The 23,996-nt window shown below is 51.1% G+C and overlaps 2 protein-coding genes across 2 annotated transcripts; one reads left to right on the forward strand and one right to left on the reverse strand.

Annotated features, from left to right (window-relative positions):
• Positions 1–1,402: 1,402 nt before the first annotated feature.
• On the forward strand, positions 1,403–7,221 carry LOC138647274 (histone-lysine N-methyltransferase SETMAR). The gene is made up of 2 exons (XM_069736177.1): positions 1,403–1,582; positions 6,308–7,221. The coding sequence occupies exons 1-2, from the start codon at positions 1,418–1,420 to the stop codon at positions 7,073–7,075; spliced, it is 933 nt and encodes a 310-aa protein (XP_069592278.1). The 5' UTR covers positions 1,403–1,417; the 3' UTR covers positions 7,076–7,221.
• Positions 7,222–8,182: 961 nt separating this feature from the next.
• Positions 8,183–22,340, reverse strand: SUMF1 (sulfatase modifying factor 1). The gene is made up of 9 exons (XM_069736176.1): positions 22,098–22,340; positions 20,578–20,751; positions 20,237–20,311; positions 18,676–18,758; positions 14,184–14,306; positions 10,353–10,467; positions 10,164–10,277; positions 9,649–9,708; positions 8,183–8,395 (listed from the first exon to the last, which is right to left on the reverse strand). The coding sequence occupies exons 1-9, from the start codon at positions 22,296–22,298 to the stop codon at positions 8,297–8,299; spliced, it is 1,044 nt and encodes a 347-aa protein (XP_069592277.1). The 5' UTR covers positions 22,299–22,340; the 3' UTR covers positions 8,183–8,296.
• Positions 22,341–23,996: the final 1,656 nt, after the last annotated feature.

Raw genomic sequence — 23,996 nt, forward strand, 5'->3', positions numbered from 1 at the left:
AGAGAAGGAAGGAAGACATCGCCCTAAACGAGGCTGCAGGAAGACACAAGCCGCCGCCGCGGCACAGACTCTGCGGCACAGACACCGAAGCACAGACACACGCCGCGGCACAGGCTGCGCGGCACAGACACCGCGGCACAGGCAACCGCAGCACAGACACCGCAGCACAGACACCGCAGCACAGGCTCCGCAACACAGACTCCGCGGCACAGACACCGCGGCACAGGCTCCGCAACACAGACTCCGCAGCACAGACACCGAAGCACAGGCTCCGCGGCACAGACACCGCAGCACAGACACTGCAGCACAGACACCGCGGCACAGGCTCCGCGGCACAGACACCGCAGCACAGGCTCCCCAGCACAGACACCGCGGCACAGACAACCGCAGCACAGACAACCCGGCACAGACACCGCAGCACAGACACCGCAGCACAGGCTCCGCGGCACAGACACCGCAGCACAGGCTCCGCAACACAGGCTCCGCAGAACAGGCTCCGCGGCACAGACACCGCAGCACAGACTCCGCGGCACAGGCTCCGCAGCACAGACTCCGCGGCACAGACACCGCGGCACAGGCTCCGCGGCACAGGCTCCGCGGCACAGACTCTGCAGCACAGACTCCGCAGCACAGGCTCCGTGGCACAGACTCTGCGGCACAGACTCCGCAGCACACACACCGCAGCACAGGCTCCGCGGCACAGGCTCCGCAGCACAGACTCCGCAGCACACACACCATGTCCACCATTGTCGGGGTGTCACTCGTTAGTGTTCGCTACCATTTCTTTACTGTTTTAGCGGCAGATTTCTCAATATGTCGCCCACACGTCCAAACAAAACTAACGCCCCTGATTATCTTCACAGCTGTTCTGTGTTTTTCGTCAGATCCATAAACTATCACAGACATTTCAGAAAAAATGACGCCTTTTTATCCTATGTGTCACTCAGGGGCGCCACTATAGAGGGGAGCGGCCTCACAAGACCCCACTGAGAATGAGGAGACGAACCTGCCGCCCACTGCAGAAAGCTGCAGCCGGCAGGATCACTGGGGGTCCCGAAGCCCGTACCACCCATCATAAAGTGATCCCTGCCCCACCATCGCCTTATACAGGCGAAATACCCCTTTAATTCTTAGGCCTAGCACCCTGTCCTCCTGAAATCCTCTGCTCTGCTGTCACCATTCTCTAAGTATGACCTAATCTTCAGTCTGGGCGCTCAGCTCGCTCCTACTGAAATCCTCTGTGCTGCATCGCTTTGTAGCGGTCTGTTCTGTGTAGAGACTTTGCATTACTTTATTTCCAGGACCATTTATGTAACAAGAGGTAAAGTCAATGTCCCCTGTTGATGCCAAGATGCTGGGACTTGTGGTCCCTCGCACTGGCAGATAACTGCCCTGTAATTCCGCTCCCTGCCAGCAGATGGCGACAGAGACCAGCACGAGCCGGAAGCTGCAAGTCTCCGCCCGGAGGAGGTCGGTCCCGGCCGTGGGAGGAGCGATGGAGGCGCGGGACGTGTGCGGGGGGCAGGAGGCGCTGCCGGTGCCGGTGTGCGGGGGGCAGGAGGCGCTGCTGCCGAGCTTCCAGGTGAGAGGGAGCAGGCTGCACCTAAAGCACAGCATGCCGGGAACTATGGGTCACGTGTGCAAGCACTACATGAAAGCCAATCACAGCTGAGAACACAGTGACGTCACAACTATTACAAGGCCTCACTGGGCCCCCCCATAACAACACAGCGCCAACCATAGACCTCCCCCAATAACAGCGCCAACCATAGACCTCCCCCAATAACAGCGCCAACCATAGACCTCCCCCAATAACAGCGCCAACCATAGACCTCCCCCAATAACAGCGCCAACCATAGACCTCCCCCAATAACAGCGCCAACCATAGACCTCCCCCAATAACAGCGCCAACCATAGACCTCCCCCAATAACAGCGCCAACCATAGACCTCCCCCAATAACAGCGCCAACCATAGACCTCCCCCAATAACAGCGCCAACCATAGACCTCCCCCAATAACAGCGCCAACCATAGACCTCCCCCAATAACAGCGCCAACCATAGACCTCCCCCAATAACAGCGCCAACCATAGACCTCCCCCAATAACAGCGCCAACCATAGACCTCCCCCAATAACAGTGCCAGCCATAGACCTCCCCCAATAACTGCCATTCATAGACCTCCCCCAATAACAGCGCCAACCATAGACCTCCCCCAATAACAGCGCCAACCATAGACCTCCCCCAATAACAGCGCCAACCATAGACCTCCCCCAATAACAGCGCCAACCATAGACCTCCCCCAATAACAGCGCCAACCATAGACCTCCCCCAATAACAGCGCCAACCATAGACCTCCCCCAATAACAGCGCCATCCATAGACCTCCCCCAATAACAGCGCCAACCATAGACCTCCCCCAATAACAGCGCCATCCATAGACCTCCCCCAATAACAGTGCCAACCATAGACCTCCCCCAATAACAGCGCCATCCATAGACCTCCCCCAATAACAGTGCCAGCCATAGACCTCCCCCAATAACTGCCATTCATAGACCTCCCCCAATGATAGTGCCATCCATAAAGCCCCCAATAACAGTGCCATCCGTAGACCTCCCCCAATAACAGCGCCAACCACAGAGCCCCCAATAACAGTGCCAGCCATAGACCTCCCCCAATGACAGCGCCATCGATAGAGCCCCCAATAACAGCGCCATCCATAGACCTCCCCCAATAACAGTGCCATCCATAGACCTCCCCCCAACAACAGCGCCATCCATAGACCTCCCCCAATAACAGTGCCATCCGTAGACCTCCAATAACAGTGCCATCCGTAGACCTCCCCCAATAACAGTGCCATTCATAGACCTCCCCCAATAACAGCGCCAACCATAGAGCCCTCAATAACAGCGCCATCCATAGACCTCCCCCAATAACAGCGCCATCCATAGACCTCCCCCAATAACAGTGCCATCCATAGACCTCCCCCAATGACAGCGTCATCCATAGAGCCCCCAATAACAGCGCCATCCATAGACCTCCCCCAATAACAGCGCCATCCATAGACCTCCCCCAATAACAGCGCCAACCATAGACCTCCCCCAATGACAGTGCCATCCATAGACCTCCCCCAATAACAGTGCCATCCATAGACCTCCCCAATAACAGCGCCATCCATAGACCTCCCCCAATAACAGTGCCAACCATAGACCTCCCCCAATAACAGTGCCAACCATAGACCTCCCCCAATGACAGCGCCAACCATAGACCTCCCCCAATAACAGCGCCATCCGTAGACCTCCCCCAATAAGAGTGCCATCCATAGACCTCCCCCAATAACAGCGCCATCCATAGAGCCCCCAATAACAGTGCCAACCATAGACCTCCCCCAATAACAGTGCCAACCATAGAGCCCCCCAATAACAGTGCCAGCCATAGACCTCCCCCAATAACTGCCATTCATAGACCTCCCCCAATGATATTGGGGGCTTTATGGATGGCACTATCATTGGGGGAGGTCTATGAATGGCAGTTATTGGGGGAGGTCTATGGCTGGCACTGTTATTGGGGGGCTCTATGGTTGGCACTGTTATTGGGGGAGGTCTATGGTTGGCACTGTTATTGGGGGAGGTCTACGGATGGCACTGTTATTGGGGGCTTTATGGATGGCACTAACAGTGCCATCCGTAGACCTCCCCCAATAACAGCGCCATCCATAGACCTCCCCCAATAACAGCGCCAACCATAGACCTCCCCCAACAACAGCGCCATCCATAGACCTCCCCCAATAACAGTGCCAACCATAGAGCCCCCAATAACAGTGCCAGCCATAGACCTCCCCCAATGACAGCGCCATCGATAGAGCCCCCAATAACAGCGCCATCCATAGACCTCCCCCAATAACAGTGCCATCCATAGACCTCCCCCCAACAACAGCGCCATCCATAGACCTCCCCCAATAACAGTGCCATCCGTAGACCTCCAATAACAGTGCCATCCGTAGACCTCCCCAATAACAGTGCCATTCGTAGACCTCCCCCAATAACAGCGCCAACCATAGAGCCCCCAATAACAGCGCCATCCATAGACCTCCCCCAATAACAGCGCCATCCATAGACCTCCCCCAATAACAGTGCCATCCATAGACCTCCCCCAATGACAGCGCCATCCATAGAGCCCCCAATAACAGCGCCATCCATAGACCTCCCCCAATAACAGCGCCATCCATAGACCTCCCCCAATAACAGCGCCAACCATAGACCTCCCCCAATGACAGTGCCATCCATAGACCTCCCCCAATAACAGTGCCATCCATACACCTCCCCAATAACAGCGCCATCCATAGACCTCCCCCAATAACAGTGCCATCCGTAGACCTCCCCCAATAACAGTGCCATCCATAGACCTCCCCCAATAAGAGTGCCATCCATAGACCTCCCCCAATAACAGCGCCATCCGTAGACCTCCCCCAATAACAGCGCCATCCGTAGACCTCCCCCAATAACAGCGCCATCCGTAGACCTCCCCCAATAACAGTGCCAACCATAGAGCCCCCAATAACAGTGCCAGCCATAGACCTCCCCCAATGACAGCGCCATCCATAGACCTCCCCCAATAACAGCGCCATCCGTAGACCTCCCCCAATAACAGCGCCATCCGTAGACCTCCCCCAATAACAGTGCCATCCATAGACCTCCCCCAATAACAGCGCCATCCGTAGACCTCCCCCAATAACAGCGCCATCCGTAGACCTCCCCCAATAACAGCGCCATCCGTAGACCTCCCCCAATAACAGTGCCAACCATAGAGCCCCCAATAACAGTGCCAGCCATAGACCTCCCCCAATGACAGCGCCATCCATAGACCTCCCCCAATAACAGCGCCATCCGTAGACCTCCCCCAATAACAGCGCCATCCGTAGACCTCCCCCAATAACAGTGCCAACCATAGAGCCCCCAATAACAGTGCCAGCCATAGACCTCCCCCAATGACAGCGCCATCCATAGACCTCCCCCAATAACAGCGCCATCCGTAGACCTCCCCCAATAACAGCGCCATCCGTAGACCTCCCCCAATAACAGTGCCAACCATAGAGCCCCCAATAACAGTGCCATCCATAGACCTCCCCCAATAAGAGTGCCATCCGTAGACCTCCCCCAATAACAGCGCCATCCGTAGACCTCCCCCAATAACAGCGCCATCCGTAGACCTCCCCCAATAACAGTGCCAACCATAGAGCCCCCAATAACAGTGCCATCCATAGACCTCCCCCAATAAGAGTGCCATCCATAGACCTCCCCCAATAACAGCGCCATCCGTAGACCTCCCCCAATAACAGCGCCATCCGTAGACCTCCCCCAATAACAGCGCCATCCATAGACCTCCCCCAATAACAGCGCCATCCGTAGACCTCCCCCAATAACAGTGCCAGATATTTTAGTGTTTTTTCATCTTCCTGTTGAATACTGGACCCTATGCCCTGATCTCAGCATGTGAATACGACCCATCACCGTCCTCACACAGGAGGCTCCTCCCACTGAGGGGTAATCAGAAGGATTAGTTTTAATAGGAGTGGACAATCCCACTGTAAGTATGGGGGATATGGGGGTCATGGGGGTCTCTGGCTGGAAGCAGGCTGGACCATGGGGGGGGACGACGTGAACGGATCTGTACAAGAAACCATTGTCTTACACGACCCAAAACATTACTGCGCCAACACTACTGCTGCCTGCAATGGAGAAAGCAAAAACCCGGCCCCGGAGCAATATAACAGGACTGCACTGATAGAACCCGTCTCTGCATTTTCTAGATCTCTGCTGCTGTCAGTGAATAGAAGTATTCCTATTTGTATCCCACAGACCTAAACTTCTCACAGCTGAGGGTTTGTTACAGGTCAATCATCAGCAGCGCATGTCTCTTGTTTGTTACATTGTATCAGTCCGCAGTACAGGATTGTCTATAGACTGGATACAATTGTCACAAATCCTCAGCTGTGATCCACATGAGGTCGGGGCAGGTCTTCACTGACAGCGAGGAGGAATCTTGGAATTAGTGAGGAATGGAAACACCCAGGAATGAATTCGTGATTCCATTTGCGTCATTATTTGGTGGATTTTTTCGCTTTTGCGCTGTTGACAGTTGGTAAAATCCTGCCCAGCGTTAATGATGACTCATCACATCGTGTAAGAGTTTTATAAATCTGATGCAAGGGGCGGGGCCATGACAGCAGGGCGGAGCTACGATAGCGGGGGCGGGGAAAGGATGGTGATGGCAGCTGGGCTTTGTAGTGTCTCATGTCTCTTCTTGCACAGTACTCCGCAGAGCTGGTTGCCGGTCCCGGCGCAGAGTTGGACCCGAGTGAAGTCACCGTCCAGGGCTGTGAGTGTCAGGAGCCGCACTGCACGCCGGGGAAGTGCGCCTGCCTCCCTCATGGCGAGAATTACCGCCACCGCCGGCTGCTCAGTGCCCAGAAGCCCGTCCTGGAATGTAACGTCTTGTGCCGCTGCGGTGACTCCTGTGCCAACCGAGAAACGCAGCGAGGACTGCAGTACCAGCTCCATGTGCGCCCGGTACCAGGGAAGGGCTGGGGCCTCTGCACCCAGGAGAGCGTGCCCAGCGGGCGCTTTGTCTGTGAGTATGCGGGCGAGGTCCTGGGGCCAGAGGAGGCGCGGCGCAGGATAAGGGTGCAGGACCCCAAATCCAATAACTACATCATTGCTGTACGAGAGCACCTGCACAGCGGGCACGTCCTGGAGACATTCGTGGACCCCACCTATGTGGGCAACATTGGGAGGTTTCTGAATCATTCGTGCCAGCCTAACCTGGTTATGGTGCCGGTCCGTACCCACTCCATGGTGCCCAGGCTGGCGCTGTTCGCTGCCCGGGACATACAGGCCGGGGAGGAGTTGTGCTACGATTATTCAGGAATGGCGTTTAATTTTACTCCGGACAGTGAGAGGCAAAGCGGGCACCGGCACGGCACAGAAAGCAGAAGCCAACGCAAGAAGTGTCTGTGCGGCACTGCCCCCTGCTCGGGGTATCTGCCCTATGATGCCACGCTCTATAAAACGGTGACATGAGTAGACTGGTGCCCGCTGCACCGACTGTGCCCCGGTACGTCTGCCTGCTGCATCAACTGTGCCCCGGTACGCACACACGCTGCACCAACTGTGCCCCGATACGTCTGCTGCATCAACTGTGCCCCGGTACGCACACACGCTGCACCGACTGTGCCCCGGTACGTCTGCCCGCTGCACCGACTGTGCCCCGATACGTCTGCCCGCTGCACCGACTGTGCCCCGATACGTCTGCCCGCTGCACCGACTGTGCCCCGATACGTCTGCCCGCTGCACCGACTGTGCCCCGATACGTCTGCCCGCTGCACCGACTGTCCCCCGATACGTCTGCCCGCTGCACCGACTGTGCCCCGATACGTCTGCCCGCTGCACCGACTGTCCCCCGATACGTCTGCCCGCTGCACCGACTGTGCCCCGATACGTCTGCCCGCTGCACCGACTGTGCCCCGATACGTCTGCCCGCTGCACCGACTGTGCCCCGATACGTCTGCCCGCTGCACCGACTGTCCCCCGATACGTCTGCCCGCTGCACCGACTGTGCCCCGATACGTCTGCCCGCTGCACCGACTGTCCCCCGATACGTCTGCCCGCTGCACCGACTGTGCCCCGATACGTCTGCCCGCTGCACCGACTGTGCCCCGATACGTCTGCCCGCTGCACCGACTGTGCCCCGATACGTCTGCCCGCTGCACCCTGGACCAGAATCTGAGATTTTGTGGGTGATGGATACAATCTCAGGAACTGACAGATGTTGCATCTGTTCACAATCCTGTGGAAGATCTGAGGTCATCCGTCACTTGTATTTTGTACAATTAAAATCTGTGAGAAATTTGGTGCGATTTTTTTTTTTCTCTGCAGTTCTATCCTATTCCGGGACAGTCCCTGCAGAGGAGGATGTGGGGCTCATCCTCTCCTCCTCCCCGGCTGCGCAGTGAATGCCTCGTCCTCGCGTCTTTGTTCCCGCATACAATGTGTGTCTCGTCCTGCAGTGGGCAGATCCCGCAGCTGCAGCTCTTCTTCCGAGTTTATTATAGCACCGCAGGCGGGAACATTTCCGCCCCCAGAAGTCGCTTTATCTCGTCCCCCTCCCCCGCCACAAATACAGCCAGATAGAGAAAATAAAGTTTATTCACCGTTCTGTACAGAAATGAGAGATTTTCATTGGTCCGCAGAGGGAGCCCCGGATCGGTCCGTGCAGAGCCCTGGTTATCAGCGGTCCCTGCGTTACCTGCCGCTCGCAGCGCAGCGGAAGCCGAGGTTGGAGGAGGCGCTGTCGGGGGTGTTCTGACTGCGAGCGGCGCAGCGATATCTGTAGCAGTAAGACTGTGGAGAAAGGAAATCATATATAAACCATGGCGGCGCGTCCATCATAACAAGCAATCAGCGCCGTCAGGGTGGGATCCCCTCCTCCCTCGCGCACTTTCATTGCTTTGTCGCCTTTTTCACCATCTCTGCCTCCTGCCAGTGAATGTGCACTCATTTTCAGCCAGAGGATGGAACACCATCCTGACTTAATATGAAGGATTTGTTACAGTGTGTCGGTGAAGGGAAAAGCTCTGGAGTTCAGGAGAGATTTTCGTTCTTCGGCCGAGTGCTCACATCTCCGCACACTGTAACAAAGCTTCTGCTGCGAGAGCAGGACTGGGCTTTACGAAAAGACTGTGGGCCAACATGGAAAGGCAGACCCTGCTCCTATCCTGCACGGCGCATGCTATGGAAGGGTGGCGCCTCCTGTTCGGGTTCCACTGTATTCTAGGACCCATCATCGGCCGCGGAGCAGAAAAAGCCGCGTCTGTGACGCCCAGCACAAGATCGGTGCAGCACGGATTTATAAGGGGACGGTCGTGTGATCTTGGGTCTCACCATGCAGAGGTCTATGGCGGAGGCCATCAGTATAGAGGGCGGAGGCCATCAGTATGGAGGGCGGAGGCCATCAGTATGGAGGGCGGAGGCCATCAGTATGGAGGGCGGAGGCCATCAGTATGGAGGGCGGAGGTCATCAGTATGGAGGGCGGAGGCCATCAGTATGGAGGGCGGAGGCCATCAGTATGGAGGGCGGAGGTCATCAGTATGGAGAACGGAGGTTATAAGTATGGAGGACGGAGGCCATCAGTATGGAGGGTGCCAACCCCCCCCCCCACAGATATACTGTATATCACAAAAGTGAGTACACCCCTGACATTTTGTAGATATTTTATTCTCTTTTCCTGGGACAACGCTGCAGATCTGACTGTGATACAATGTGCAGTATTTAGTGTGCGGCTCGTATCACAGTGTAAATAACTAATCACCGCCATTAATATGTACAACGCTGACAGCAAAAGTGAGTACACCCCTAAGGGAAAATGGCCAAACTGCCCCCATAGTGTGAATATTTTGTGTGGCCACCATTGTTTTCTGCCTTGGTTTAGCCATTAATGGCGGTGATTAGTTATTTACACTGTGATACGAGCCGCACACTGAATACTGCACATTGTATCACAGTCAGATCTGCAGCGCTGTCCCAGGAACAGATATAATAAAATATCTACTAAATGTCAGGGGTGTACTCACTTTACATACATCCGATGTCTCACCTTGTGGCACATGTAGGACCCTCCTTTCTTCACTTTGTCCTTTCCTGAGCTCGGACCCTTCTGTACAAGAAACACAGTGAGTTACAGACCCCCGAGGAAGCGGCAAGAACTAAACAGTAAATTCCTTGGAAAAGGAGGAAATGCATGAGATGATGCATGATCCATCGTCAGGGCAGATTTCTACATAGATCTGAGCTCTAAGAGCAGAGCTGCGGTGTAAAGCATGGGGAACAAGCAGCTCCAGCTTCTGATGGGAAAGGAGATGGATTGTAAACTAACCAGACGACATCTTCAGTGCGGCTGTACAGTGTAATTCTAACTGAACTATTAGAGCGGCGCTGCACTGTAAAGCATGGACGGCCGCAGATAAGACAGGAGATAACTAGTCACAGATCAGGGCCAGGATGTAATAAAGCAAAGATGCAGTGTAAAGCAGGGAGGCTCAGCTGAGCAGAGACGGAGCAGCTCTGCTGGAGACACAGATCTTACAGCAGGTAGAGAAGGATCCTGCTCACCGGGTCGTGCGCCTCGTCGGCCGCGTGCTGCGTGCCCCACCAGTCCGATGTCCATTCCCAGGCGTTTCCCACCATATTGTGGAGGCCATAACTGTTCGGAGGAAACGCGGTCACCTGGAGGAAAGAAGACGCAGAAATGACGCAGCTACCGAGATCAGAGGAAAAGTGATAGCGAGCGCGGAGACTCACCGGACACGTCTGCACGTAGCCGTCCGCACCAGTGTTCCTATCGGGGAAGTCTCCCTGCCAGACATTGGCATAATGTTCTCCCTTTGGCTCCAACTTGTTTCCCCAAGGGAAAAGTCTGATGAAAAAATACAATCAATGCCCAATACAAAGTAACTAGGAAGGGGTAAAGCCTCCAAATACAACAGCGAATACAATCCACAGAGGTGCAAACATAGGAGGAGACCCCCGAGGAAACATGCGTCACCGAGTGTCCCACCGGCCAGCACCCCCACTAAATCATATATCAGGATATCACTGAGAACGATCAATCAGGAGCTGATACATCATAGATACACGAATAAATGAAATCAGTAACAAGGATAATTAGGCGGATCAATGCTCGGACGACAGCATCCTGCGCTACATGGGAAATGGGATCCTATTTATAGACTTAACACATTCACAGATCTGGAGATAAAGAGGAAAATCTTGTAAAAGAAAAATAAGATCCATTATTAACCCACAAATTGTGTAGACTCCGGCACCAAGAACATTGTCACCCATCCTGGGACTCCTCAATTATCGAATGGATCATAAACTATAATACTGCCTCTGTGTATAGGAATATAACTACTATAATACTGCTCCTATGTACAAGAACATAACTATTATAATACTGCCCCATGTACAAGAATATAACTACTATAATACTGCTCCTATGTACAAGAATATAACTACTATAATACTGCCCCATGTACAAGAATATAGCTACTATAATACTGCCCCTATGTACAAGAATATAACTACTATAATACTGCCCCTATGTACAAGAATATAACTACTATAATACTGCCCCATGTACAAGAATATAACTACTATAATACTGCTCCTATGTACAAGAACATAACTATTATAATACTGCCCCATGTACAAGAATATAACTACTATAATACTGCCCCATGTACAAGAATATAACTACTATAATACTGCTCCTATGTACAAGAACATAACTATTATAATACTGCCCCATGTACAAGAATATAACTACTATAATACTGCCCCATGTACAAGAATATAGCTACTATAATACTGCCCCTATGTACAAGAATATAACTACTATAATACTGCCCCTATGTACAAGAATATAACTACTATAATACTGCCCGATGTACAAGAATATAGCTACTATAATACTGCTCCTATGTACAAGAATATAACTACTATAATACTGCCCCTATGTACAAGAACATAACTATTATAATACTGCCCCATGTACAAGAATATAACTACTATAATACTGCTCCTATGTACAAGAATATAACTACTATAATACTGCCCCTATGTACAAGAATATAACTACTATAATACTGCTCCTATGTACAAGAACATAACTATTATAATACTGCCCCATGTACAAGAATATAACTACTATAATACTGCCCCTATGTACAAGAATATAACTACTATAATACTGCTCCTATGTACAAGAACATAACTATTATAATACTGCCCCATGTACAAGAATATAACTACTATAATACTGCTCCTATGTACAAGAACATAACTATTATAATACTGCCCCATGTACAAGAATATAGCTACTATAATACTGCCCCTATGTACAAGAATATAACTACTATAATACTGCCCCTATGTACAAGAATATAACTACTATAATACTGCTCCTATGTACAAGAATATAACTACTATAATACTGCTCCTATATACAAGAATATAACTACTATAATACTGCTCCTATGTACAAGAATATAACTACTATAATACTGCCCCTATGTACAAGAATATAACTACTATAATACTGCTCCTATGTACAAGAATATAACTACTATAATACTGGACCTATGTACAAGAATATAACTACTATAATACTGCTCCTATGTACAAGAAGATAACTACTATAATACTGCTCCTATGTACAAGAATATAACTACTATAATACTGCTCCTATATACAAGAATATAACTACTATAATACTGCTCCTATGTACAAGAATATAACTACTATAATACTGCTCCTATGTACAAGAATATAACTACTATAATACTGCCCCTATGTACAAGAATATAACTACTATAATACTGCTCCTATGTACAAGAATATACTAGCATACTGCCCCTATGTACAAGAATATAACCTATAATACTGCCCCCTATATACAAGAATATAACTACTATAATAGTGCCCCTATGTACAAGAATATAACTACTATAATACTGCTCCTATGTACAAGAATATAACTACTATAATACTGCCCCCTATGTACAAGAATATAACTACTATAATACTGCCCCTATGTACAAGAATATAACTACTATAATACTGCCCCTATGTACAAGAATATAACTACTATAATACTGCCCCTATGTACAAGAATATAACTACTATAATACTGCCCCTATGTACAAGAATATAACTACTATAATGCTGCCCCCTATGTACAAGAATATAACTTCTATAATACTGCCCCTATGTATAAGAATATAACTACTATAATGCTGCCCCCTATGTACAAGAATATAACTACTGTAATACTGCCCTTATGTATAAGAATATAACTACTATAATACTGCTCATCTGTACAAGAATATAACTACTATAATACTGCTCCTATGTACAAGAATATAACTACTAGAATACTGCCCCTATGTACAATAATATAACTACTATAATACTGCCCCTATGTACAAGAATATAACTACTGTAATACTGCCCCTATGTATAAGAATATAACTACTATAATACTGCTCATCTGTACAAGAATATAACTACTATAATACTGCTCCTATGTACAAGAATATAACTACTATAATACTGCCCATGTGTACAAGAATATAACTACTATAATACTGCTCCTATGTACAAGAATACAACTACTATAATACTGTCCCTATATACAAGAATATCACTACTATAATATTGCCCCTATGTACAAGAATATAACTACTATAATACTGCTCCTATGTACAAGAATATCACTACTATAATACTGCTCCTATGTACAAGAATATAACTACTATAATACTGCTCCTATGTACAAGAATATAACTACTATAATACTGCTCCTATGTACAAGAATATAACTACTATAATACTGCCCCTATGTACAAGAATATAACTACTATAATCCTGCTCCTATGTACAAGAATATAACTACTATAATACTGCTCCTATGTACAAGAATATAACTACTATAATACTGCTCCTATGTACAAGAATATAACTACTATAATACTGCCCCATGTACAAGAATATAGCTACTATAATACTGCCCCTATGTACAAGAATATAACTACTATAATACTGCTCCTATGTACAAGAATATTACTACTATAATGCTGCTCCTATGTACAAGAATATAACTACTATAATACTGCTCCTATGTACAAGAATATTACTACTATAATACTGCTCCTATGTACAAGAATATTACTACTATAATGCTGCTCCTATGTACAAGAATATAACTACTATAATACTGCTCCTATGTACAAGAATATAACTACTATAATGCTGCTCCTATGTACAAGAATATAACTACTATAATGCTGCTCCTATGTACAAGAATATCACTACTATAATACTGCTCCTATGTACAAGAATATTACTACTATAATGCTGCTCCTATGTACAAGAATATTACTACTATAATACTTTTCCTATGTACAAGAATATCACTACTATAATACTGCTCCTATGAACAAGAATATAACTACTATAATACTGCTCCTATGAACAAGAATATAACTACTATAATACTGCTCCTATGTACAAGAATATAACTACTATAATACTGCCCCTATGTACAAGAATATAACTACTATAATACTGTACCTGTTCTCTAGACCACCTCGACATGCATACTCCCATTCCCCCTCGGTTGGGAGCCGTTTCCCGGCCCAACTACAGAAGGCGGAGGCGTCGTTCCAGGACACGTGCAGAACAGGATGATCCATTCTGAGTTGAACAAGAGGCGACATCACCCATAAGATAAAAGTGAGGTGAGAGTGGATTATCTCCTCCAGAGCATGGAGTATTCAGACCTATAGCACAGCATACATTTCCTGCACATCAGCACAGAGGAGCCTGTAGCCATGAGGGTTGTCAGCAGTTATTTTTACCTCTTCTTGCAGAGCTTTATACATTCACCAGGAGCAGCGCTCACCTACAATTTTACTGTTTTAAGAATTTCACTTTGTGACTGCTGCAAATCTGGGAACTGGCGTGATGTTAGCAGCATGAGGCCGGTCATCACTGCAGCACTGGCTTCTATTTGTAGGAAAGGGTTATTCCCAAAATCACAGTTTTCACAAAGCAGAATAAATGCGCAGCGACTGTTCATAGACAGACTAAGCCCAACATAAAGTGTCTGTCTTATCTGCTCAAACTATATTTCCCAGTAACACCTGCTTCTCCGGAGTGCTGCAGACCCCGTCCCCCAACTCTGAGTTATCATCAAAATAATCTAAAGGTACCGTCACACTAAGCGACGCTGCAGCGATACCGACAACGATCCGGATCGCTGCAGCGTCGCTGTTTGGTCGCTGGAGAGCTGTCACACAGACAGCTCTCCAGCGACCAACGATGCCGGTAACCAGGGTAAACATCGGGTTACTAAGCGCAGGGCCGCGCTTAGTAACCCGATGTTTACCCTGGTTACCATGCTAAAAGTAAAAAAAACAAACACTACATACTTACCTTCCGCTGTCTGTCCTCGACGCTCTGCTTCTCTGGTCTGGCTGTGAGCACAGCGGCCGGAAAGCAGAGCGGTGACGTCATCGCTGTGCTTTCCGGCTGCCCGCCGCTCACAGCCAGAGCAGAGAAGCACAGCGCCGGGGACAGACAGCGGAAGGTAAGTATGTAGTGTTTGTTTTTTTTACTTTAACGATGGTAACCAGGGTAAACATCGGGTTACTAAGCGCGGCCCTGCGCTTAGTTACCCGATGTTTACCCTGGTTACCAGCGAAGACATCGCTGAATCGGCGTCACACACGCCGATTCAGCGATGTCAGCGGGAGATCCAGCGACAAAATAAAGTCCTGGCCTTTCTGCCCCGACCAGCGATATCACAGCAGGGGCCTGATCGCTGCTGTGTGTCACACTGGACGATATCGCTAGCGAGGACGCTGCAACGTCACGGATCGCTAGCGATATCGTCCAGTGTGACGGTACCTTAAGTGTAGGATTCACCTTCTGCCTCTGCGCACTGCCTGCTCCTGCACATGACCCTGCCTGATTGATTCTACATCAGTATAGCCACTTGTGTGGTTTTACATCATCATTAGCTGGTTCTAGCAGAGCACAATTCTTCTGCCATCTTCTACAATGGCAGTGTAGAGCTGTATTTGTTGATTGCTGTGCACAGGTCAGTGTTACAAAACCACAAATGTTGCTCTGTTGATGCATATGACAGAAGATAATCCTCTGCAATAAGCATCAGTAGAAAGGCATTTGCAGTTTCACATCAATGTTGTCTCAGGCCACTAGCACAGCTCAACTAGTCTTAGCCCCCGTATATACAACCCATCCTGTAGTATATAGCTTTCTGTCCTATGTATGTACACCCCATCCTGCAGTATTTCTCTCCTTTCTATCCCCTGTGTGTGCAGCAAATCTTACACTATAATTCTTGTTTCTATCACCTGTATACACAGCCATATTTTGCAGTATATACTCTCAGCTTCCTTTATACAGCCCATACTGTAGTATATTTCTCCTCAGTCTCATGTATACAGCCCCACCCTGCAGTACATATCTCCTCTCAACCACCTGTATAAAGCCCTATCCTGCAGTACATCTCTCCTCTCAGCCGCAGGTATACAGCCCCATCCTGCAGAACATCTCTCCTCTCGGCCGCATGTATACAGCCCCATCCTGCAGTACATCTCTCCTCTCAGCTGCCTGTATATAGCCCTATCCTGCAGTACATCTCTCCTCTCGGCCGCCTGTATACAGCCCTATCCTGCAGTACATCTCTCCTCTCGGCCGCCTGTATACAGCCCCATCCTGCAGTACATCTCTCTTCTCGGCCGCCTGTATACAGCCCCATCCTGCAGTACATCTCTCCTCTCGGCCGCCTGTATACAGCCCAATCCTGCAGTACATCTCTCCTCTCAGCCACCTGCATACAGCCCCATCCTGCAGTACATCTCTCCTCTCAGCTGCCTGTATATAGCCCTATCCTGCAGTACATCTCTCCTCTCGGCCGCCTGTATACAGCCCCATCCTGCAGTACATCTCTCCTCTCGGCCGCCTGCATACAGCCCCATCCTGCAGTACATCTCTCCTCTCGGCCGCCTGTATACTGCCCTATCCTGCAGTACATCTATCCTCTCGGCCGCCTGTATACAGCCCCATCCTGCAGTACATCTCTCCTCTCGGCCGCCTGTATACAGCCCAATCCTGCAGTACATCTCTCCTCTCAGCCGCCTGCTTACAGCCCCATCCTGCAGTACATCTCTCCTCTCGGCTGCCTGTATATAGCCCTATCCTGCAGTACATCTCTCCTCTCGGCCGCCTGTATACAGCCCCATCCTGCAATACATCTCTCCTCTCAGCCACCTGTATACAGCCCTATCCTGCAGTACATCTGACCTCTCAGCCGCCAGTATATAGCCCTATCCTGCAATACATCTCTCCTCTCAGCCGCCTGTATACAGCCCAATGCTGCAGTACATCTCTCCTCTCAGCCGCCTGTATATAGCCCTATCCTGCAGTACATCTCTCCTCTCAGCCGCCTGTATATAGCCCTATCCTGCAATACATCTCCCCTCTCAGCCACCTGTATATAGCCCTATCCTGCAGTACATCTGTCCTCTCAGCCACCTGTATATAGCCCTATTCTGCAGTACATCTGTCCTCTCAGCCACCTGTATACAGCCCTATCCTGCAGTACATCTCTCCTCTCAGCCGCCTGTATATAGCCCTATCCTGCAATACATCTCCCCTCTCAGCCACCTGTATATAGCCCCATCCTGCAATACATCTCCTCTCAGCCGCCTGTATATAGCCCCATCCTGCAGTACATCTCTCCTCTCAGCTGCCTGTATATAGCCCCATCCTGCAGTACATCTCTCCTCTCAGCCGCCTGTATATAGCCCTATCCTGCAATACATCTCCCCGCTCAGCCACCTGTATATAGCCCTATCCTGCAGTACATCTGTCCTCAGCCACCTGTATATAGCCTTATCCTGCAGTACATCTGTCCTCTCAGCCACCTGTATACAGCCCTATCCTGCAGTACATCTCCCCTCTCAGCCGCCTGCATATAGCCCCATCCTGCAGTACATCTGTCCTCTCAGCTGCCTGTATATAGCCCCATCCTGCAGTACATCTCTCTTCTTAGCCGCCTGTATATAGCCCCATCTTGCAGTACATCTCCCCTCTCAGCCACCTGTATATAGCCCCATCCTGCAGTACATCTCTCCTCTCAGCCACCTGTATATAGCCATATCCTGCAGTACATCCCTTCTCTCAGCCACCTGTATATAGCCCTATCCTGCAATACATCCCTCCTCTCAGCCACCTGTATATAGCCCTATCCTGCAGTACATCCCTCCTCTCAGCCACCTGTATATAGCCCTTTCCTGCAGTACATCTCTCCTCTTGGCCACCTGTAATATTATAGGAGCACATTGCGATTTTGAGAATAACCCTTTAAAGTGGATACAATGTTTCACAATGGATACAATGTATGCATCAACTTATGTGACTACCAGCAGGAGTGCAGCAAAACATGCCCTAAATCAGCAGATATTGCGGGGGGGGGGGGATATGTTCATTTTCGCACCTTTGTAATAAAAACAGAAGACCGGCTCCTACAGATATAATTTTGCACTGGATCCAGCACCGTGCTAAACATTGGTTGAGAAAAAAAAATACCCTGGTCTAGAGTCCACATTGGTCATCTGTGGCCACCGGACCAGCGTCCTGTGCTCCTCATCCTACCGTCGCCTGTCATCAACTGAGCGTATTAATCAGAGGTGTTGGGGATGGCAGCGGCGGCAGGTAGGACGAGGTTTGCAGGGCTGTGGGCCGACAGCAAATGACTACTGATGTGGCCACTGCTCTGGGGTCTTTTTCTGCACTCTGACGACATGGACTACTGATGTGGCCACTGGTCCGGGGTCCTGCGAGCCATTTTGCTCAGGTCTAACCACTTAATTCGGTCCTCATCTTGCTACATCATGTTTTATGCTTCAATCACAAATTTTCAGATTTCCACTCTGGTAATGGCTTGAACCAGGACCCCGCAGAATTCTGAGTGCAGCTTTGGATGTGACTGGAGAACGTTTAGTTACACACGCAGATGTCAGCTGTCGGATACCTTTCCTGGATATCGGAGTCGGGTCCTTCCGGATGCCTCCAATCTGCTCCTTTCACCGGGAGCCACCAGGGAGCAGCTGCAACCTGGGCAAAGGACGACACTAAGATGAGCACAAAGCCGTGTCGCCGCACATCCCATCACATCATCAGTCAGACGCCGCTCATCCCAGGCGTGAACGGGGCGCGCGTCACAAGCATTCTCCGTCTAGATGTGGAGCTGCACAGCGGCGCCCGCAGCGATCACTGTCCGTTCCATGTAAGGTGGGGGCGGCCATACAATAAGTCGCATTATAGACACCGGTCACGTGACGCTGAAATCTGCTCCAGATTTTAACACTTGACTGGCGCCACATTCTAGAGCAGAATTAACCCCTGCAGTGCTGCCTGGGGTACGCAGAGAGCGGCGCTCCACGTCCCGGCAGGAGATCAGGATTATAATTGCGTTTCATCTAATTAGCACAAATGATAATTAGTTTAGAGATGTTCGGGTCCCCTGTGAGCACGGCTGCTAATCCGAGCCGGAGCGAAGCGTGGCCGGCCACGATCACAATGGAGGACGGAATCCTTCACCAGAAGAGCTGGGCAACGGCTCGGCTGTGGAACTAAAGATCCCAGCAATCTGTTCTCAGCCAGTGCTGTATGTAGTGCAATGCTCGGTTCTACATGTTCAAAAGTGGCGTAAATTATAACAAAATGAGCTTTAGTCCCCGGTTGGAGAACCGGTGGAGATTCCACGGAAGCAGAACAACGCGGCACATTCATTATTCGGTGCACACGTCCGGTGAAGGTGCGTCATACTCCGGCGCAAACTTCATCAAGGCGAACGTAAAAAAAAACTTCAGTCATGAAGAATCGGGGGCGAAGCGCTAATTAGAGACCTCCATATGCGCGTGGCAGTCACCAAACACGAAGATGGCGCCACTGATTACTCGCTGGCAGCGGGCGACTCCTCGTGGTGCGAAATGTTTCTTACAGGAAATCTGTTTATGCTTACTAGCTACAATGTATATAACATAAATAAATAATCATCAACTATTGCCTGAAAAACCGCACTGCAGCTCCCATATCTAACACTATGTTGTCATGGCTACAGACTACAAACCCTTCGTAGTCTGATCCTGGAGTCTTGTTAATCTACACAGAGTAGAAGAAAGTATCAAAAAAAGGGGGAAAGAAGCAACACAGAATTGTACACAAAGTTTATTCTATAGTCTGTAACCATGGAGACCCATAGCTCTGCATAGGAGCTGCATATGCAAAATGGAAGGAGATTTCTAATCAATACTTTTTGCCAAATTGCATCATTTTCCATTTCAGAAGCATCAGGGCAATATCAACTGGACGTGCCCTCTAAATCAGGGGTCCCCAACTCCAGGTTTTCAGGATTTCCTTAGTATTGCACAGGGGTTGGAATCATCACCTGTGCAGATGATCACATTACCACCGATGCAATACTAAAGAAATCCTGAAAACCTGCACTGTTGGCGGCCCTCGAGGGCTGGAGTTGGGGACCACTGCTCTAAATACACACATGCAGCGCATCAGTCATGGATCGCACTCACCGCCTTGTCAATGCCACTTTTTACATCTTCACTTATAAAACCTTCAAATACAAACGAGTCCCCGAATGTCTCAGCCTGGAAATACAGATGGGAAGACGTGACAATCAGCAGCATGGAAAAACAACACGGTGGCCAACAGTGGAAAAACGCAACAGCCATCCTGTCCCCCTCATGCAAATCGTGACGAGTGCAAGGTTACTGGCCCTTTAAGAGCATAATAACAATGTAACAGGATTAGAGTCCTGATGAGAATATGTAGGAAATACGGGCTGCAGATAATGAGGGTAGTAGTACCTCACAGGTGTGCTGCAGTATCAGGACGCACGGTCCGCAGTTCTCACCTCGGTCACGTAATCAGTTGCTGCCACAAACTTTTCAAACTCCGAGTTGCTGACTTCATATTTGTCCATGTAGAAGGAGTCAATATGGACTCTGCGGGCCGGACTCTCACCATCCGGGGGGATCGCGGGCTCATCCGTTCCCATAGTAAATACCCCCGAGGGCAGCAGGACCATCTGTGGGGAGGAAAGTGTTAATTACCAGGATTCTGTATGACTGACACGGCTGCTTCTGTCACCAAAATTCTCCACTAAACCAGGAGGATCAGAACCAATATGTTCCCCTTCTGAAGAGTCCGAAAAGAAATTCCCTGCTGCTCCGAGACCCCCAAACTTTCTAGTCAAATCCCTCACCTGCCCCCTCCACCATCTCCAGGTCCCTCTCCTGTCCCATCCTTCACACCCAGCTCCATCTCCTGCCTCACAGGTCCCTCCGCCACCCCAACTCCCTCTCCTGCCCCCATCACCCCCCAACTCTTTCTCCTGCCCTGCCACCAGCTCCTTATCATATCCCCCAGCTCCTTTCTGAACCCCATCCGCCGCCCACCTCCATCTTCCTGCCCCCACACGCTCAGCTCCCTAACCTGATCCTTGCAAAGCCCCCCAACTCCCTCTCCTGCACCGCTCCCTAGCCCACCCAGCACCTTCCTTCCACCCCCAGCACCCTCTCCTGCCCCTGCACCCCCAGCACCTTCCTGCCACCCCCAGCACCCTCTCCTGCCCCTGCACCCCCAGCACCTTCCTGCCACCCCCAGCACCCTCTCCTGCCCCTGCACCCTCTCTTGCCCCTGCACCCCCAGCACCTTCCTGCCACCCCCAGCACCCTCTCCTGCCCCCCAACTCCCTCTCCTGCACCGCTCCCCAGCCCACCCAGCACCTTCCTTCCACCCCCAGCACCCTCTCCTGCCCCTGCACCCCCAGCACCTTCCTGCCACCCCCAGCACCCTCTCCTGCCCCTGCACCCCCAGCACCTTCCTGCCACCCCCAGCACCTTCTCCTGCCCCTGCACCCCCAGCACCTTCCTGCCCCCCCCCAGCACCCTCTCCTGCCCCCCCCAGCACCCTCTCCTGCCCCCCCCCCAGCACCCTCTCCTGCCCCTGCACCCCCCTGCCCCCCCCCAGCACCCTCTCCTGCCCCCCCCCAGCACCCTCTCCTGCCCCCCCCCCCCAGCACCCTCTCCTGCCCCTGCACCCCCAGCACCTTCCTGCCACCCCCAACTCCCTCTCCTGCCCCTGCACCCTCTCCTGCCCCCCCCAGCACCCTCTCCTGCCCCCCCCAGCACCCTCTCCTGCCCCTGCACCCCCAACTCCCTCTCCTGCCCCTGCACCCCCAGCACCTTCCTGCCCCCCCAGCACCCTCTCCTGCCCCTGCACCCCCAGCACCTTCCTGCCACCCCCAGTTCCCTTTCCTGACCCCCAACTCCCTCTCCTGCCCCGACCCCCCAGCTCCTTCCCCTGCTCCGCCTCTTGCCCCCGGGTCCCTCTCCTGCCCCAGTCCCCCAGCTCCCCCTTCTCCTCCGGTACCTTGTCCCGGTGCTCGGCTTCGGTCCCCGCTGCTGGCGGCTCATTGGCTCCCCGCGAGTACCTGTAGGCCGCCCCCTGCTGGTGCCCGTGCGCACTGCCCGCTCTCTGCGCAGAGTTACAGCCGCAGTCTCCGAGCAGCGGGACCGGGCAGAGCAGCACCGAGCACAGCAGCGCCCAGAGCCCGGGGTTCAGCGCCGCCATGGCCGGTCATGTGACTGCAGTCAGGTGACCTGTGGTACCGGCTGCGCTACATCCGGAGCTGGAGACATCGTACAGGCGGGTACCGGGGCGCAGTGCTGGACGTCACGCGTCTGAGCTGCTGCAGAACTTCTTTAGTCCAGACTTCTGTTTTTCCAGTGCTGCTCGCCATTCACATAAAGTCAGTATCAGATTGTGCCGGCAGATCAGAGGAACATGCCGAGATGGCCGGCAGATCCCCCACAGGTCACATTTTGTTCTGCCATTGGTCGTCCCAGGGATCCAGTGGATCCCACCGCTGCCATTATCCCCACAGTGTAACTACAACACCACTAATATAACAAGAGGTTTCCCCACATTCAGCAGAAATTGCCCCTTTTGCAGTCGGCTTGGATCATTCAGCCCCAATGACCAGTGTCTATCACTTAGTGCAGCCCCCCGTGACCAGTGTCTATCACTTAGTGTAGCCCCCCGTGACCAGTGTCTATCACTTAGTGCAGCCCCCCATGACCAGTGTCTATCACTTAGTGCAGCCCCCCGTGACCAGTGTCTATCACTTAGTGTAGCCCCCCGTGACCAGTGTCTATCACTTAGTGCAGCCCCCCGTGACCAGTGTCTATCACTTAGTGCTGCCCCCCCATGACCAGTGTCTATCACTTAGTGTAGCCCCCCATGACCAGTGTCTATCACTTAGTGTAGCCCCCCGTGACCAGTGTCTATCACTTAGTGTAGCCCCCCATGACCAGTGTCTATCACTTAGTGTAGCCCCCCATGATCAGTGTCTATCACTTAGTGCAGCCCCCCATGACCAGTGTCTATCACTTAGTGCAGCCCCCCATGATCAGTGTCTATCACTTAGTGTAGCCCCCCATGACCAGTGTCTATCACTTAGTGTAGCCCCCCATGACCAGTGTCTATCACTTAGTGTAGCCCCCCATGATCAGTGTCTATCACTTAGTGCAGCCCCCCATGACCAGTGTCTATCACTTAGTGTAGCCCCCCATGACCAGTGTCTATCACTTAGTGTAGCCCCCCATGACCAGTGTCTATCACTTAGTGTAGCCCCCCATGACCAGTGTCTATCACTTAGTGCAGCCCCCATGACCAGTGTCTATCACTTAGTGCAGCCCCCCATGACCAGTGTCTATCACTTAGTGCAGCCCCCCATGACCAGTGTCTATCACTTAGTGTAGCCCCCCATGACCAGTGTCTATCACTTAGTGTAGCCCCCCATGATCAGTGTCTATCACTTACTGTAGCCCCTCATGACCAGTGTCTATCACTTAGTGTAGCCCCCCATGACCAGTGTCTATCACTTAGTGCAGCCCCCCATGACCAGTGTCTATCACTTAGTGTAGCCCCCCATGACCAGTGTCTATCACTTAGTGCAGCCCCCCATGACCAGTGTCTATCACTTAGTGCAGCCCCCCATGACCAGTGTCTATCACTTAGTGCAGACCCCCATGATCAGTGTCTATCACTTAGTGCAGCCCCCCATGACCAGTGTCTATCACTTAGTGCAGCCCCCCATGATCAGTGTCTGTCACTTAGTGCAGCCCCCCATGACCAGTGTCTATCACTTAGTGCAGCCCCCCATGACCAGTGTCTATCACTTAGTGCAGCCCCCCGTGACCAGTGTCTATCACTTAGTGTAGCCCCCCGTGACCAGTGTCTATCACTTAGTGCAGCCCCCCATGACCA

This window comes from Ranitomeya imitator, chromosome 8, assembly GCF_032444005.1.
Source record: "Ranitomeya imitator isolate aRanImi1 chromosome 8, aRanImi1.pri, whole genome shotgun sequence".
In the NCBI taxonomy this organism is placed as follows: domain Eukaryota; kingdom Metazoa; phylum Chordata; class Amphibia; order Anura; family Dendrobatidae; genus Ranitomeya; species Ranitomeya imitator.